This window comes from Aethalodelphis obliquidens, unplaced genomic scaffold (assembly GCF_003676395.1).
Source record: "Aethalodelphis obliquidens isolate GAN/ISIS:26980383/991018 unplaced genomic scaffold, ASM367639v1 scaffold89, whole genome shotgun sequence".
Taxonomy (NCBI): domain Eukaryota; kingdom Metazoa; phylum Chordata; class Mammalia; order Artiodactyla; family Delphinidae; genus Aethalodelphis; species Aethalodelphis obliquidens.
The window spans coordinates 5,710,838-5,727,540 of NW_020838033.1; the positions used below are offsets into that span (position 1 = coordinate 5,710,838).

The following is a 16,703-nucleotide window of genomic DNA, read 5'->3' on the forward strand; positions in this document are numbered from 1 at the left end:
ACACTTTGTTGATTACTGTTTCTTTGTAGTAAGCTTTGAAATTGGTAAGTGTGACTACTTCATTTTTGTTTTTCATTTTGTTATGTAGGACTGTATTGTCTAATTTCCATATATTTGTGAATTTTCCAGGGCTTCTGATAAAGCTGCTCAACACCATTAGTCATCAGAGAAATGCAAATTAAAACTGACTCAAGTCATGTCACACTCCACTAGGATGGCTATAATCAAAAGGTCAGAAAATAACAAGTGTTGGCAAGAATGTAGAGAAATCAGAACCCTCATGTAAAATGGTGCAGCCACCTTGGAAACCAGTTTAGCAATTCCTTGTTTCTTGTCCAAGTAAACCAGTTTCCTTGTTTAGTGAGTGGCAGGATTATGTTAGTGAGTCTATCTGCTCCCCACTGCCCACCCACACACACAGTGTGAAGCCTCTGATATTGCTACTTAGGGGGGAGTTATGCCCACAGTCACCCTAGCAAGACAGTGATTTGCACAGATCTCTCCTTGTCTCTTTCCCCGACCACACCCAGCTGTTAAACTACACTAGTTGCTGGCTGATTGCTATATTTTTCAACAACGCCCTGGGGGAATAAATGGCTCCACAAATTGATCCAATCAAATTCAGGCTTCTGGGCTTCCCTGGTGGCGCAGTGGTTGAGAGTCTGCCTGCCGATGCAGGGTACTCGGGTTCGTGCACCGGTCTGGGAAGATCCCACATGCCGCGGAGCGGCTGGGCCCGTGAGCCATGGCCGCTGAGCCTGCGCGTCCGGACCCTGTGCTCCGCGGCGGGAGAGGCTGCAACAGTGAGAGGCCCGCCTACCGCAAAAAAAAAAAAAAAAAAAAAATTCAGGCTTCTTTGAAGGGATAGTTTCAAAGGTCAGTATTTGCGATTTGTTCTGACCCTGAGAGAGTTCCTCCCAGCTGTATCTTTACCCATTTCTTTTCTTTTCTTCCTTCCTTCCTCCCTCCCTCCCTTCCCTCCTTTCCTCCTCCAGGGAAGTCCCCCTAATTGTTCTTTAAGAGTCAGCTCAGCTATTCGGTGCCCTTCCTGTCTGTTCTTTTGTATTTGATAATGGCCTTGGGACAGGTTTAAGGCAGCAGGAGCCAATATCCTATCATAATTGGTTGTGTTAGCTGTCTTTCCCATGTTTTTGGTTGCGTTGGGTCTTAGTTGCGGCACACGGGATCTTCGTTGAGGCATGTGGGATCTTCTGTTGCAGCGCGTGGGCTCTTCATTGTGGCGTGTGGGTTTTCTCTCTCTAGTTGTGGCGCGGGCTCCAGGGTGTGTGGATTCCCAGACTGCAATCCTCTTGAGGGCAGGAATGATTTCTCATCCCATACACAAGCCTGGCTCAGGGCAGGCACTCTAAATGTGCTGAATTTTAAGGATGAACTTTCTAACAGGAATAGGAGATAAAAGACTATCATTCTAATTTTCAAAACCTCATGTGAACAGGAAGGTAAGAAATGCGCCCATCTGCCATCAAAGCTGGTGACACAGACACTCTGAGGCAGCCAATGCCCAACTCGTTCCTCTTTTCAGAGCCACACTGATGATTTCAAATTTTTCCCTATGAAAGCCACTCTATCTCACCACCTGATGGAAAAAAAATAAAAAGAGGACTCAATACTGTCCATTTAGAGGAAGTATTTATTGTAACATAAAATACACAAATCGTAAACAATACTTTTTTGGTGCCTCTATACTAACCTGCATCAACACTAAAATCTGCATCTGAAATAATTTCACAAAGTTTTATAAAGAAAAATTATAAAAAGTATGTTTCCATTTTAAGTTATATTCACTTTTAGTCTCCCTCCCACCCCCTACGAAGCCCCGCACATACCACACGTTGAAACATTTTGATGACGTGCCTATGTGTGTCTGGGAGCGAGTGAGAGGCTGAGGTGGCCAGGACTTGCCAGTCACCTCTCCTTGCGGTTTGCAGAACAGGGAGAAGACAGAAGATACATGCAGAGAGCGAGCGCAACTTTCAGTCAAAAATCTCTCCCATCTACAGGCATAGCCTCAGGAGAACGGAGGACAGCTCAGCCACTGGACGTGCGCGCGAACCCCAGGCTCAGGGCAGCCACTTGCTTGGGAACCTGTCCCCCCAACCCCAGTGCTAACTAGGCAGTGAGAGCTCTGCCCTCGGCACGCCTGTGGCTAGGCCCACTCCTCATCTGAAAGTGTGTCAATCCCTGCCCCCAGGGCTGCTGGGACAACCAGGGCCGGCACTCAGGGTGCCCCGGTGTCGGGCATGAGAGGTCTCTTTGAGTCCAGGAGCAGCCAGGCTTCCTTTCTACCTTTCTCCAACACTCCCAACCTCAGGGGGGATTTTCATCAAATCTTGAGGGGACGTAAGGGGCTTCGCAGCACCCTGCGTCGGGGCTGGTATCCAGGGAGGAGTCCGCCTGCTCCTCAGAGGCAGAGACGGTCTACTGCCCAGCACAGAAGAGTAAATCAGTGTATGAAACCAAGCTAGGGCAAAGAGCAGCTTGTAAAAAGTCCTCTTTCAATAAATAATTTACTACAGAGGAATATTTTCCTTTAACATCAAAACACTGATAAATTCAGAAGTTATTTTTGTAAAAAAAATATGTTTATTTACTCACATGTATAAAAATAATGTTTTTAGGGCCATTCTCTCCTGGGTGTGGGCAGGCCCTTCTTTTGGAGGGGGGGCTGGGGGTGACCTTACAGGCCTAACCCCAAAGTTATACCTGCTTCCCCCTCTTCCCACCTGCCTGCCATGGCCCATTCCTTCCTTCTGGTATAAAGCTATGGAACAAACTTTGGATAAAGTTACGCCGAGGATTTTTGGTTTTGCCTTGTTTTTGCAAAGCAAACTTCTCAGCAAACTCGCTGGCTGCATTTCCCCAAATTACCAATGCCGACACCCAGCACCCTGCACCAGGGTGGCAACGCACTGGTCCTGGGTTCAGCCCACATTCCTGCCACCCACTCCCCAAGACATTGTGTGCGGACAGTGAAGGGAAATGAGGTGACCTGCGTCCCAGTGGCACAGGACCTGATGCAGGAAGAAAGAATTCTGATGTCAAATTAGGGTGGGAAGGGAAAAACAAGTCCCAATTTGGAAACAAAAACACCATTCAACCTTTGCAAAATGCCGTTATCAATAAGCCCTTGAAAAGCCTCGCTTGTGCCTCTACCAGCACAGAGGAAGGACAGGCAGACTGGACAGCCACTCCCGGGTAACAAGGCAACGTTCTCAGCGCCTGCGAGCCGGGGCTGGGCAGTCCACTCTGGCCACGACACAAAGGACATCAACACTATAAGCTCTAGTTATGTGACTCTCTTTTCTTTCCTCTACCTCATCAAACGTGCCTGCACATGCGTACACACATAGGAACTAAGCGGCAACTCCGTGGGGGCTGGGAATCAGCGGGAGAGGCAGAGAACATTTAGATGGGTTACGGGTTATTTAAAAAGCCACTACCCATCGGAAAACCCACATCTTCCCTTGCCCCAGCGATTGCTCTATGTCCCCCCTTCTCCCATCCCTACCGAGGAAAATGGGGATTGGGGGACAGGGAAGGAGGGAGGACTGGTTTTCTTTGTGAAAAGGCAGCTTCTACGTTTCAGAAGAAAAGTGGAAACGATCATGTTCATATATCAATGGCTTGGCAGACACAGTGACAAAGATTCACCAGACACGAGGTGCTTTCACCTCCCTCTGTCCTTCTCTCACTTCAACAGCCACATGTCCAAGTTCAGCCACCCTCAGAACACATGGCCAAGTTCCAGGGTTCATGGAACTAACTACCTTTCGGCACAAGGTTAAAACAACCACAGCCTCTGTTTGTGGCCCCACTGCTGCAGCTAAGCTCCGGACAGCAAGGGGGAGAAACAGCCCAACGTGCAATCTCACACCCACACACACACACACACACACACACACACACACTCACATTCCCTTCACTGGTGCCACCATGCACAGAAACACTAAAGTCACAACTAGTAGTAACACTTCACATTATGAGTATTGTTTCCAAAGCGAAGCGATTCATGGAATTAAAACATCCACAAAAGTAACTCCTCTGGCGAGGATGAAGGAGCTGGAGGTGGCCATGGGGGGTCACGACTGTGCGTGGGGGATCCACTGACTGTCCATAGGTCGGCCTAAGAGCTCCTCCACGCGCCGTGCCACGTCCATCGTGTCGTCCAGATCAAAGTCCCCATCATTGTCAATGACGGGGTCAGGGCTTGGGAGGGAAAGGGGAGAGGTTACGGGAAGGGAAAGGTTGCCAGAGGCCAATGAGGAGCAGCAGAGTCCACCCCGCACCCCCCCAGGTGAGCGGCTCAAGACCGACCGCCTGCACCCTTGGCCCAGGCCTCGCAAGAAAGCAGCACTCTGACCTGAGCCCTGGGGCAGAGTCCTTTGCTAGCTGGTTGGACAGAGTGACTCGGACTAAAATACCCAGCCTACCTGCCCCTAACACTGGCTGCCCGCACACACCTAAACCCCACCTGGTCCTTATACAGAGCCAGAAAAGTCTCCACTTTAAGAGAGGGGAGCAGGTGCCATTTGCCCAACCCCACTCTAAACTACCAACACCTACTGGTTGAATCTCTCCCTCCCACCTGGGCATGTGCCAGAGCCCCGCCTGGCCTGGGTGGTCTCAGACCTAGAGGAGCTCTGGGTTCCTTGCCCACCAGCCCTCTGGTGCCCAGCCTGAGGCCAAGTGCCCAGTTCCTCCCCTCGGAGCCCCAGGAGAACACAACCTACTTCTGTGGGTACATGTTATAATGAGCCTGGGGGCACACGGCTGGGGAGGGGGCCTGGTCCATGTAGGTGGCACTGCTCCCGGCAGAGTCCGCAGAGGCGCTCACAAACCTGCGAGAGGAAGCAGAGCACAGCCTCAGCGGCGAGGGGCTCGGGGGCCACCTTCGTGTCTTTTTCAGGTGCGGAAGGACAGAGTGCCTGCTGAGCCTGGGGCCCTGGCTGCAGGAGCGGGGCCCTGGGTACCGACGCCCTGGTGACCAAGCCCAGCTCCCTCCCCAGGAGGGGCGGCGGTGAGGGGTGAGGAGAGCCAGGTGCGGGGCGGGGGGGCGGGTGGTGAGAGGAGAAGAGAAGCAGCAGGAGACCAGAGCTGGACCCGGGACACTTACTCAGGGACCACTTGCTTGATCTGTGGCTTCACGTATCCGTCCACTGCTTTAGCTGCCGAGGGGGAAGAGTGATGAAAACCAAAGTTCTCAAATGAAATGAAAATGCAGTCTCCCTTAAGAATCCCATCTTTTCTCAGGATGTGACACAACTGCCTCATTTTATCTTAGGATCCAGTATAAGCACATCTTTTAATCCGTTAGGAAGACCCAGTAGAGTTGAGAAGCCTCAATACTGACACCGCAGGGTAAGACAGCTTCCAAGCTGGACTGGATGTGTTAATTAATTCTTCAAACCACAGGAAAGATATGCTTCAATACAAATCTAAATCAAACATTAACTGCATTCTAACTGTAAAAAGAAAACATATCGTAAAAGTTTAAAGTCGCAGATGCAGAAAGACAGGGGACAAAACGAGGACCAACAGGAGGAGGTTGCAACAGGACAAATTCTCATTCAAATAAGGAAGAACGCTGTCATCACAGGAACTCCCCGAAACAGTCTCGGGAAGAACTGATTTCTTCATCACTGGAGGTTTTCACGTGGAAGGTGTACCAGCACTCGCTAGGGGTCATGTGGAAAAATCTAAGCATTAGAGGGGAATTAATTTGACTTGAGGATCCCGGGAGTTACTCTAGTTCTGAGCTTCTACCCTTTTAGGAAAGGGAATGTCACTCTGTCAGGTGTCTGCGTGCTCTTTTCGTGGGGTTTCTGCACTCAGGGGTAATAGGATGCTCATGCCTCCCAGCGGGTGCTGTCTGTGCTGTGTGGCTGGTTAAAAAGAATGCTGCCGCTGTGTCTCACTCTTCACAGCATCCCCACCGGGACGTGGCAGGCTAGGGATAACCTAGCAGATAAGCTAGAGTTACCTTTTCAAAAGGCTGATTATGGAAATCCAGCTAAGTAGGTAGTAGGAATGTGATGGTCTGAAGTCGGTGAATGAAGTCTTGTTTCCTGGGTGTGTAAATATGGAAATAAGTATAAGCTTAATTGTATCAGACAATGAAGATTCCGCTGAGGTCAGAAGGATGACTCAGCCCAAGAGAATGAATTGCTCCGTGGGTCACACATTGCTTGTTATCCTGAGCTGCTTCTACTGGGGCTTCGAACGTCAGGAGCTGCCTTTTCATAATATCTCATAGGCTTTTTGTGCTTTACGGTCTACAGAGAACTTTACAGAATGGCAGAACAGATAAAAAAACAAAGAAATGTTGTAAAAATAGGATTGAAAAATCTAGATTAGTTGTGCTAACAAAAAGAAGCAGTGGTGGGTTTAATCCGAAATACCACGTAAGTCTAAAAATATTTTGGCTTATTTCCCCACCTAGAAATATAACCAGGTGGGAAGGCATGATACAAAAAGCAGAATCTATAAAGGAAAAAGGTCAATAGATTGGGCTATATAGAAAATACAAGTCTTTGCACTTCAGCAAAATAAAACCTAAATGTTAAAAGAACGATGACACACTGAGGAAAATCTCTGCTACAATAATAAAAGCTATATTTACTATATAAAAAAACACTTGCATATTCTTAAGAAAAAAAGGAACTCCAAAAGAAAAATGAGCAAGGAATAGGAACGTACTTCACAGAAAAAATACAAGTAGCCAACAATGTGGAGGTTAAGAAGTACAGGCTAGACTGAGCTCAAACCCTGGCTCGGCCTCTTCCTAGCTGTGATATCTCTGGTAATTTACTTCACTCCTCTGTGCCTCAGCTCCTCAAATGTAACATGGGGATGGTGACAGTGCCTACTTCACAGACCTGTTTTGAGGATTAAATGAGAAACTATTTGAAGTGTGCTCAGAAAAGTGGCTGGTATGCAAGTAAGCATTCAACAAATGTTAGCTGCTATTATTATTCTAGTTATTATTGTTATTATTATCTTTATATGAAAAGATGTTTCGACCTTACCTAGAATCAACGAAATGAAAATAAGAACTAAGATTATCATTTTTATGCCTATCAGACTGGCAAACATGAAACTGCTGAAGAGACACTATCACTGGCAGGAGGAGGATGGAGAAGCAGGTACTCAAACAAGACGTCTGTGGGAGTGAAAACGGATTCCACTTTCTGGGGGACAACTCTGGACAGACGTGTCCAAATGCTTGAAAAGTATATACCCCTTGACACAAATTCTACCTTAGGGATTTGTCCTAAGGAAACAGTAGAACAAGATGCATGTACCAGGTTATCTCAATATTAACCAAAAAAAAAAGACCTGTGAATAACTTAAATTTTAAGTATCTTAAATAACCAACATAGGATCACCATACAATGGAATTCTATGCAATTGTTAAAATGATGCTTTAAGTTTATATTTACTAACCTGTAACTCTGCCTGATATATTTTTAAGTGAAAGAATAATCAGGTTACAAATGACGACGTATGGTTATAACCCAAACCCGACATGATCTGGTCCCTCCCACTGCTCTGCCCTCATGTCCCACCATTTCTCCCCTGCTCATTCAGCTCCAGCCTCCCGGGTCCTCATGAGTGTTTTTTTTTTAAATATATGTATGTATTTATTTATTTTTGGCTGTGCTGGGTCTTCGCTGCTGCGCACGGGCTTCTCTAGTTGCGGCGAGCAGGGGCTACTCTTCGTTGGGTGCACGTGCTTCTTTTTTTTTTAATTAATTAATTATTTATTTTTGTCTGAGTTGCATCTTCCTTGCTGCGCATGGGCATTCTCTAGTTGCGGCGAGAGGGGGCTACTCTTTTGTTGCGGTACGCAGGCTTCTCATCGTGGTGGCTTCTCTTGTTGCAGAGCGCGGGCTCTAGGCGCACGGCCTTCAGTAGTTGTGGCACACGGGCTCAATAATTGTGGCTTGCGGGCTCTAGAGGGCAAGCTCAGTAGTTGTGGCGTACGGGCTTAGTTGCTCTGTGGCATGTGGGATCTTCCCGGACCAGGGCTCAAACCTGTGTTCCCTGCACCAGCAGGCGGATTCTTAACCACTGCACCACCAGGGAAGTCCTGTGCGTGCCTCTTATTGCGGTGGCTTCTCTTGTTGCGGAGCACAGGCTCTAGGTGCACGGGCTTCAATAGTTGTGGCACACGGGCTCGGTAGTTGCGGCTCGCGGGCTCTAGAGGGCAAGCTCAGTAGTTGTGGCGTACGGGCTTAGTAGCTCCGTGGCGTGTGGGATCTTCCCGGACCAGGGCTCAAACCTGGGTCCCCTGCATTGGCAGGTGGATTCCTAACCACTGTGCCACCAGGGAAGCCCCCTCGTGAGGTTTTCTAAGCATGCCAACCTCACTCCCACCTCAGGGTTTCTGCTCTTGTTCTCTCGGCCTAGAATGTTCTCTCTAGATCTATGCGTGGCTTCCTCACTTCATTCAGGGCTACTCTGATGTCACCTCCTCAGGGGAGCTTTCCCTGACCACTCGAGTGAAGTGCTGTGCCACACACACACCCCCCGTCACTTCTCTGTCCCTTCACCTTAGTTGTTTTCACAGTGTCCATCACTAGATACATTTATTTGTTTACCTGTTTATTGTCTTCCTTCTGCTATTAGATTGCAACCCCCCACAGGAAGTGCTTAATAAGCCTCTGGTGACTGAGTGACAGAATACATATCTAAGTCGACTGGAAGAACATTCACTAAACTGTTTACGTTGATGAGATAAGAAATGTTGTGTGATATCTATTTTCTTGTCTATACTTTTCTGGAAATTTTACAATAAATACATAATACTTTTATTCTCAGAAAACAATAAAACCATCTCTGTTTTGAAAAACAAAATTTTACCTTCCTAATTTTGTTTGATCTAAGCTTGTATTAAAAGGAATTTATTCCCTTCAGTTTGATATTCGGGGTTGGCGGCTGATGTGTTTTTTGTGTAACTGAAGAAAATAGCCCAGGATTTACACCTGCCCTGGACAGAGCTCAAACAGCAACAACTGCGTGTTAACTGCATAGATTTTCATGCCAGACAGACAGACTGACACACACAGACACACACGTACACCTAAAACAAAACCAAAATCACAATGAAACCAAATCAGAATGCGAACATTGTTACCAGTGGCAGGCTCGCAGGGAACTGGGGTGTAATATTTGGAGTACACTTCATCTTTTGGCCGGTCAGGAAACACGTAGATAAGGTAACTCAGGTCTCCCAAGCGGTCAGCCAGGGACCGGATGGAGAAGTCTCTGGTGGTAAAAGGCATCAGATTCCAAAACATTCTTTCCTCTAGATCAAAAAACAGAATAATCATAGTCTAAATATGATTTCTGAACAGGAAATCTTAAAACCCAAATATACTACAAATAAAGCTCTCCATTAAAATTGTCCCAATAAAAATCTCCATTTAAAAATTACCATAGGGCTTCCCTGTTGGCGCAGTGGTTGGGAGTCTGCCTGCTGATGCAGGGGACACGGGTTCATGCCCTGGTCCGGGAAGATCCCACATGCCGTGGAGCGGCTGGGCCCATGAGCCATGGCCGCTGAGCCTGCGCGTCCGGAGCCTGTGCTCCGCAACGGGAGAGGCCACAACAGTGAGAGGCCCGTGTACCGCAAAAAAAAAAAAAATTACCATAGGTTGTAGATCAAGTAGTTTTTTAAAAATTTATATATTATTTATTTAGTTAATTTTGGCTGCATTGAGTCTTTGCTGCTGCATGCTGGCTTTCTCTAGTTGCGGCAAAGCGGGGTCTATTCTTCATTGTGGTGCGCGGGCTTCTCGTTGCACTGGCTTCTCTTGTTGCAGAGCATGGGCTCTAGGCGCGTGGGCTTCAGTAGTTGTGGCTCGTGGGCTCTAGAGCACAGGCTCAGTAGTTGTGGCGCATGGGCTTAGTTGCTCCGCGGCATGTGGGATCTTCCCGGACCAGGGCTCGAACCCATGTCCCCTGCATCGGCAGGTGGATTCTTAACCACTGTGACACCAGGGAAGCCCAATTAAGCAGTTTTTTAAAGTCATCGGTAGATAAGCAGGTAACACATATACCACTTTCCTAGAGATCTAATGATCTCAGGTAGTTTCCAGTTCAAACAGTATTCTGTCCCTCCCTAGAAGAAACTTCTTGCTGACTCCAGTCCCTGATTCCCTGTACAAAAGTATGAAAAAGAGATAGGAAGTGTGTCCATAGCCAGAGGGTGCATGGGAGTTATTAAAAGCTGTTAAAATCTTTAAGTCACAAAAAACTAGCAAGCTACTCTTGTCTTACCGTGAGGGTCAGAGGAAAAGAACTAATATTCTTGAATGGAAATGATCGATGGCAGTATCCTTATGTTAGGATAAAGGAATAATGAAAATAGCACATTATTTCCACTCTAATGACTCCAAACAACAGAGTAATTCTTTACTGAAATAAGCTCAAGGTTGAGTAATAGGAAGGCAAACATTTCAAAAGGGAAGCAGCTGAGATTTTGGACAGGATACTGCATCACATGTAGCCATACGTCGGGTTGTACATCTGTGTTTCTCAAACTTAGTAATTGTGTTTCCCATAATAAGATTTTACACAAGCTGCAGCTGTGGCATGGTTATACATTTCTGCTTCCCATAATTAGTACTCGTGCCCAGGAATAATAAGTACTCAATAAATTGTCAAAGTAATTTTGCAACAAAAGCACCTAACCAGAGCCAAGGTGTGTCTTAAAAAGGGAGGGGCACTCACGAGAATCAAACTTCCAAGCAATGGTGATGCCACCAATTTCAGAGTCACTGAACCTCAGCAGGAAGGTCCCGTCAGGCTTGTTAATGAGTAGGTCGTGGGCCTGTTGCTTGTTCACGAAACCCAAGATAGCCCTGGATCACAAAGGCCAAATGAGCAGAAGCAGAGTGTGATGTTTTAACGCCAGAAAAAAGACCTTGCTACTACTCTACTGCTGACTTAACAAATGACGATTCTCACCCATCATTCCAATGAGGCTTGAGATGTTTTTTTAACACTTCCATCACACCATCAAACCACTGCCAGAAAGTGTAATTCCGTCCTGGTAAATTCTCCTGGTTGGAGATACGACAATGAACACAAGAAGGCAAAAGTAACACTTGGGATATTATTACCTGTATATACTTTAACTGGAAAAATTAAATGGAAAACAACATCTACATTGTCAGAATCATACAAATATACACACCTACCTGAGTTTGACCAAATGGTCCTACAACCCAAAAACAGAATAGAGGGGAAAAGACGGAAGAAGGGGAAAACACCACAGAGCAATTACCAACACCCAGTGGACCCTGGCTACACATACTTTCCCCTGTATCTAGGCTGACTAGTCCTTTGCTGGTTTTGATGTGTGGTCTGTGACCAGCAACAGCAGCATCACCTGGGAGCTTCGGAGAAACCTGTAAATCTGAATGGGATTAGATCACACCGTGAGGCCACAGAGAACACCCCATCATACGGGTGTTACCAACAATTATCAGCAAAATGCAGTGATCTGATTCCGGTGGAAGGCAGGAGCCGTACTGCAATGGCAAAGACAGACCACCTAGGCCTCCTGCTTCCCTATCAAACCTCCTCTGACCACCAGTGAACCTGTTAGCCAGCTGGTTAGCATGCGACCATTTAAAAGAGTTCCACTGAGAGACTGTGAGATCTCTGAAGTAGGGCATGTGCGGTGAGGGTGGGGGGCGTAAGCAAAGACACGGAAGTTCAGTTTATGATCAGAGATGTGACGGGTGACATCTGAACCACCAGATGCTAGAGGCAAAGTTTCCTTCATCAGCATCCTCTCTTGCAGGCTGAGGGTCCCACGGGAGCCTGACTTTGCATTACACATCAAGGAACATCAGAGAGTCAAGGGGACAGAGCCACGGAGTTTTCATCATCACGAAAGCCTTACTTCTCATGAGTTACGCTGCCGTTTACTTTGCTGTTTCCTTTACAAAGGAAGAAAACGCACTAGCCGCATGCAAGGCCCAATTTGCTGATAGAGTCAAACATAATTTTCTACGTAAAAAAGTATGTGGTTGTCCAGCTATTCAGAAGCTTCCTACTACCACGGGCATGTCGTATTAGAGACATGAGGAATGAGGGCCGAGGGCAGGGAGACTCCTGAGGGATCTGGTTTGCAGGGGCCGATCTAACTGCAGCGGGCGGCGTCCCTCACCCTGTTGAACTGGGACCAGGACACGGACATGCCGTTGTAGTCCTCGAGGTGGCTGCTACCGCTGTTGAAGAGCTTCTGCGCCAGGAACACGAGGTTCTCCTTGGTCAGGCCCCGGTTGCTCTGCACTTCGGCCTTGAATTTCATGTTGAGCGCCTCGCACAGCTGCGGCCACAGGACTTTGTCAGGCACTGCAAACGGCACCCTGCCCTGGTGGGGAGAGAAGCCAGAACCTTAGGAGAAAACAGTTGCATGATTTATTCCCTCAACCTGCAAAAGGAAAACACTGATGGCTGGATGGAGTTACACACACTTGTCTCTGAGCCTGAGGATAAACGCAAGCTTCCCTGGGGTGCGCGTTTCTGTGAAATTCGGAAGGCCCCATTTTACTACCTTCACACATAACTTAGAAGGTAACCTCGGGCTATCTGTGGTGTCCTGTAAATGAGCTGCTGGACGTACAGTGCAATCCTACTTTCTTTTTTTTTTAATCATTCTCTCCTCGTTCCCTTATTTATTTATTTAGAATTTTATTTATTTATTTATACAGCAGGTTCTTATTAGTTACCTATTTTATACGTATTAGTGTATATATGTCAATCCCAATCTCCCAGTTCATCCCGCCCCCACCCCCACCCCCACTTACCCCCCTCGTGGTGTCCATACGTTTGTTCTCTACATCTGTGTCTCTATTTCTGCCCAATCCTACTTTCTAACAGCCACGAAAACAGAACATGACCAAGGTCTGGCTCTGACACTCAAAGGGAGTCAAAATCTACAAGACTGGTTCTCTAGGTAGAGAGAGGATGTGTGCATGTGTCCATAAGTGTGTGCTCACGTGTCAGCGTGTGCACAAGTGTCATCCTTGCCCTTGACCCCTTCTGCCAAGAACTCTAGCTCAAAGTGAAATAATATATATACATATATTCATATATATATATATGAATCACTTTGCTGTACACCAGAAACTAACACAGCATTGTAAATCGACTATACTTCAATAAAAAAAAGTAAATAAATAAAAAAACAGCATAAGATGTACACTAGTCATTAACGTAACTAAAAATGTTAAAAATGCTTACTTATTTAGACAAGATACTTTAGGAATGACATATCACAGGAGGTGCCAGAGTTACATGAGGAGTGAGATCTGTGGATGCACAGGGAGGGAAATGAGAGCAGACACGGCAATCCTATCCAGGAGGCTTATATTTTTTTAATTTTTTCCTTGTCTTTTGATTCTCATTCATTCATTCTTTCCTATATATACACACACACACATTTCTATACATATATTTATTTATTTGTTTGTTTAAATGTCTAGTCAGTCAGTGAATCAGTCGTCCTCCTGTTCCAACTGATTGTTCATCCCAAATCCTCTTTTGGATCAAGTCTTCAAGCTCCTTAGGCAGGTATTTTTTAAAAGGAGCCTCAAACGCAGGGTTTGTAGCACAAGCATCGTAGAATTTCTGCTAAGAATCTCACCCCTACGGCAAAAATATTGTTCTCTAAAGAGGCCTGTTGAAAATGCCAAGTTGTACTCTTCACATTAGAGCCACATTAGAGAAGGACATACTTTTACGTCCCAAATAACAAGTATAACCTTTTATCATGCTTTTGTGGCCTAATCTCTACTGGAAATATGCCAACACATGGAACTCTGCCTATGAAATGTTTTGAAAATGATCAAGCAGCACATGAGTGGTAACCAGATAGCATCTGGGTGTGTAAATCCGCAGAATCGTATTTATTTCTTTACACAAAGTATCTCATTCTTCACGAGACTTGGGATGAATCACAGAATCTAAAATTTGGAAAGGACATTAAAGCTCACCCTCAGTCATGGGAGGGAAGAGGACAGGAAGCAACTTCGAAGCTAAGTGACTTCCTGAGAGGTACAACCTCTAGAAGAAACCCGGGAGTCCCAAATTCCATTCATGGTTTCACCCACAATTCAAAATACTATTTATAGAGCACTGACTATGTGACAAGCATTCTGGGTTATCCCCTAAATGAATCTTCCAAACACCACTCGGGAGCATTATTCTCCCTGTGTTGCAGACACTTATGGGAAATTTAGACTCAGAGAGGTCAAGTGAATTTCCTGTTGTCACAGAGTGAGGAAGTGGTGGAGCTTGAATTGAAACCCTGGCCTTTCTTCAAGGCCCTGCTCATTCTACTTTCCACATACTCTCCATTCTGCCTCCCACTAAGGAAAACTGCATTTTTCTTCTATGCCTTTTGGTGGGGATAAAGAGACTTGAAAGAGATTCATGACAACAGTATCAAAATCTTGAGACCCACGGGCCCAAAGAATACACTCACAGGCTCTGCAAAAGCGTTGTCCCAGAGAACAGTGGCCGTCGCATTGTTGTCCTGGCTGCCGTGAACGATCACCACCACCGGGAGGGACAGGGTCTGAAAAAGACACAGGAGCAGGGCTAAGCTCCTGCAGCCACACGCTCCGCCCTCCTCCCCTTTTTTTCTATCACAACACGTTTATTCTCTCTACAAGTTTCAGTAAATGTCCCCCTTGAATACAGAATAGGAAGGGCTCCAGGAATAATGAGACTTTGCACATTGGCACAGGCTTAGAAATTTTAGATATTTTTAAAAGAGACATTTCTGTGTGACATTTTGGTATTTAGGTATTTCTTAGATATTTCTGAAGGATGGAGTAAGTTTCTCAAAGCTAGAGACTAAGAGAGAAAAGAGGAGAAAAATGGAGACATTTCCGGGGAAAAAGAGCAAGTAACGAATGTCTAAAATTACTACAACTGTACTCAAATCCATCCTGACTGATGTTTCTCTTGGTTCGCTTCTGCCCACATCTCCAGCTATTTCATTTCGTTATTATTTGTTCATGGCTTAAGAGAATCTAAGAGATAGAGTCCTAAGGATGAGGTCTCCTCACTTCTGTTCACCAGTAATCACAAGAAGATACACCTGAAACTAACACAACATTGAAAATCAACTATACTCCAATATAAAATAAAAATTAAATTAAAAAAATTATCACAAGAAGATACTCTGTGATCAAAACAATTCTTTTGGGATATAAAGTACACACACACACACACACACACACACACCTTGACTTGAAAAACCAGCTCATTTCCACCAACACTGAACTGTGATTCAAACAGGATTGTAAATTTTTCTTCCGTCACCGACTCCGCTCCACGACGGTCAGACCTCTTAATTCGTTTCAGGGACTGAAAAGGAGAAAAATAGAGGATAAAGCCCTCAAACAGCTAGGGAAAATTCGTTCACCCTCCTTCCCCATCCTCACCATGTTCCTGAAGTGAGCGCTGAGGGTGCACGTGGCCTGGTGATACTCCATCACACAGCAGTTGTTCAAGATCTCTCCGCTGTAATCACTGCAAATCAGACAGACAACTTTAAACCCATACAGGGTCTCAGCACACACAAGGTAGAAAACACATTGGGGGTGGGAGGAAATAAAGAAGGTTGTCAAAAAACTTAAGTCATTTAAGAGGAGATGGGGGTTCGCCTGTATAATCTATCTAAGAAATAAATGTACATAAAACACATAAGAAGTTTCCTATAGACATATCCCTACTAAATCATACTTTCTTCACAGAAGAACCCCCTTACTGTTTCTCTGAGAGCTGGAAGGGGACACAGAGCTAATGGGGCTCCTACAAAGGAACGGCCAGGCCTAGAAACTTCCGAGAAGGTGGGATCACTTTCCTATTTCAAGGGCAACGTACTTGCGGGTGTTCTCGTTCTTGAGCAGCGACTTGGCCTGCTGCTCACTGATGATGGTCGCCTTCACCTGGGGGGGGGTTCATGTGCACGTTCAGCTTCCCGCCCACCAGCAGGCGCACGGTGGCTGCGAACTTGGTCTGGGTCTTCAGGACCTGAGGGGGCTGCTTCTCGATGATGAACGTGCTGCGGGGACACAAGTGACCAGGTGACGCCTCAGGGGACGGCGCTCCAGTCCCTCCCTCCGCGTGGCGAGGCCGCCTTGCGCGGGGCACAGCAGGCGAAGGAAGGGCTTGTGGCACAGCCCCCGGTCCCGGGGGGGCCACTGCGAGTCGGGGGAGCTGGCAGGAGGGGAGGCAGTGAGATGAACTCAACAGCTGAAATGGGGGGAACAAGCCCATACAGCGTCCACGAGAGAAACTGGGCAAGGTGAACCGCAAGAGGCCACAGCAACAGGCGACAGAGGGGGATGGGATGAAGGTGTGAGGCACAGACGGAAGGGTTCAAGCCAGAGCGCCCTGTCTGTAAAGACCCTGCTGCCCGCGACCCAGGCCAACCGGATGGGGCCTGGGCGTGGCCAAGAGGCAGCAATCACCTGGTCACCAGGGCTGAGATGATGTCTGTGATGGTGGCATTGACCTCAGCCAGCATCTCCTCCACGGGGCCGGGGATGGGCAGCTGCTGGCAGAGGTGCTCAGCTCTGCGGATCTGCTGCCGGTTCTGCCAGATGATCTCCGCCAACTTCTCACACCTGCACGGGAGCCCCGAGGCCAAA

At 46.8% G+C, this 16,703-nt stretch overlaps 1 protein-coding gene across 1 annotated transcript in view; it reads right to left on the reverse strand.

Moving 5' to 3' along the window:
- Positions 1 to 1,631: 1,631 nt before the first annotated feature.
- The window catches only part of STAT5B (signal transducer and activator of transcription 5B), a 62,572-nt gene continuing 47,500 nt past the window's right edge, over positions 1,632 to 16,703 (reverse strand). The window contains 13 exon segments of the mRNA XM_027094770.1: positions 1,632 to 4,227; positions 4,752 to 4,859; positions 5,135 to 5,186; positions 9,158 to 9,328; positions 10,756 to 10,886; positions 10,993 to 11,087; positions 12,203 to 12,409; positions 14,525 to 14,617; positions 15,292 to 15,414; positions 15,492 to 15,579; positions 15,934 to 16,007; positions 16,009 to 16,114; positions 16,524 to 16,679. Of these exon segments, the coding sequence (XP_026950571.1) occupies positions 4,101 to 4,227; positions 4,752 to 4,859; positions 5,135 to 5,186; positions 9,158 to 9,328; positions 10,756 to 10,886; positions 10,993 to 11,087; positions 12,203 to 12,409; positions 14,525 to 14,617; positions 15,292 to 15,414; positions 15,492 to 15,579; positions 15,934 to 16,007; positions 16,009 to 16,114; positions 16,524 to 16,679 (1,531 nt within the window). The 3' untranslated portion in view covers positions 1,632 to 4,100.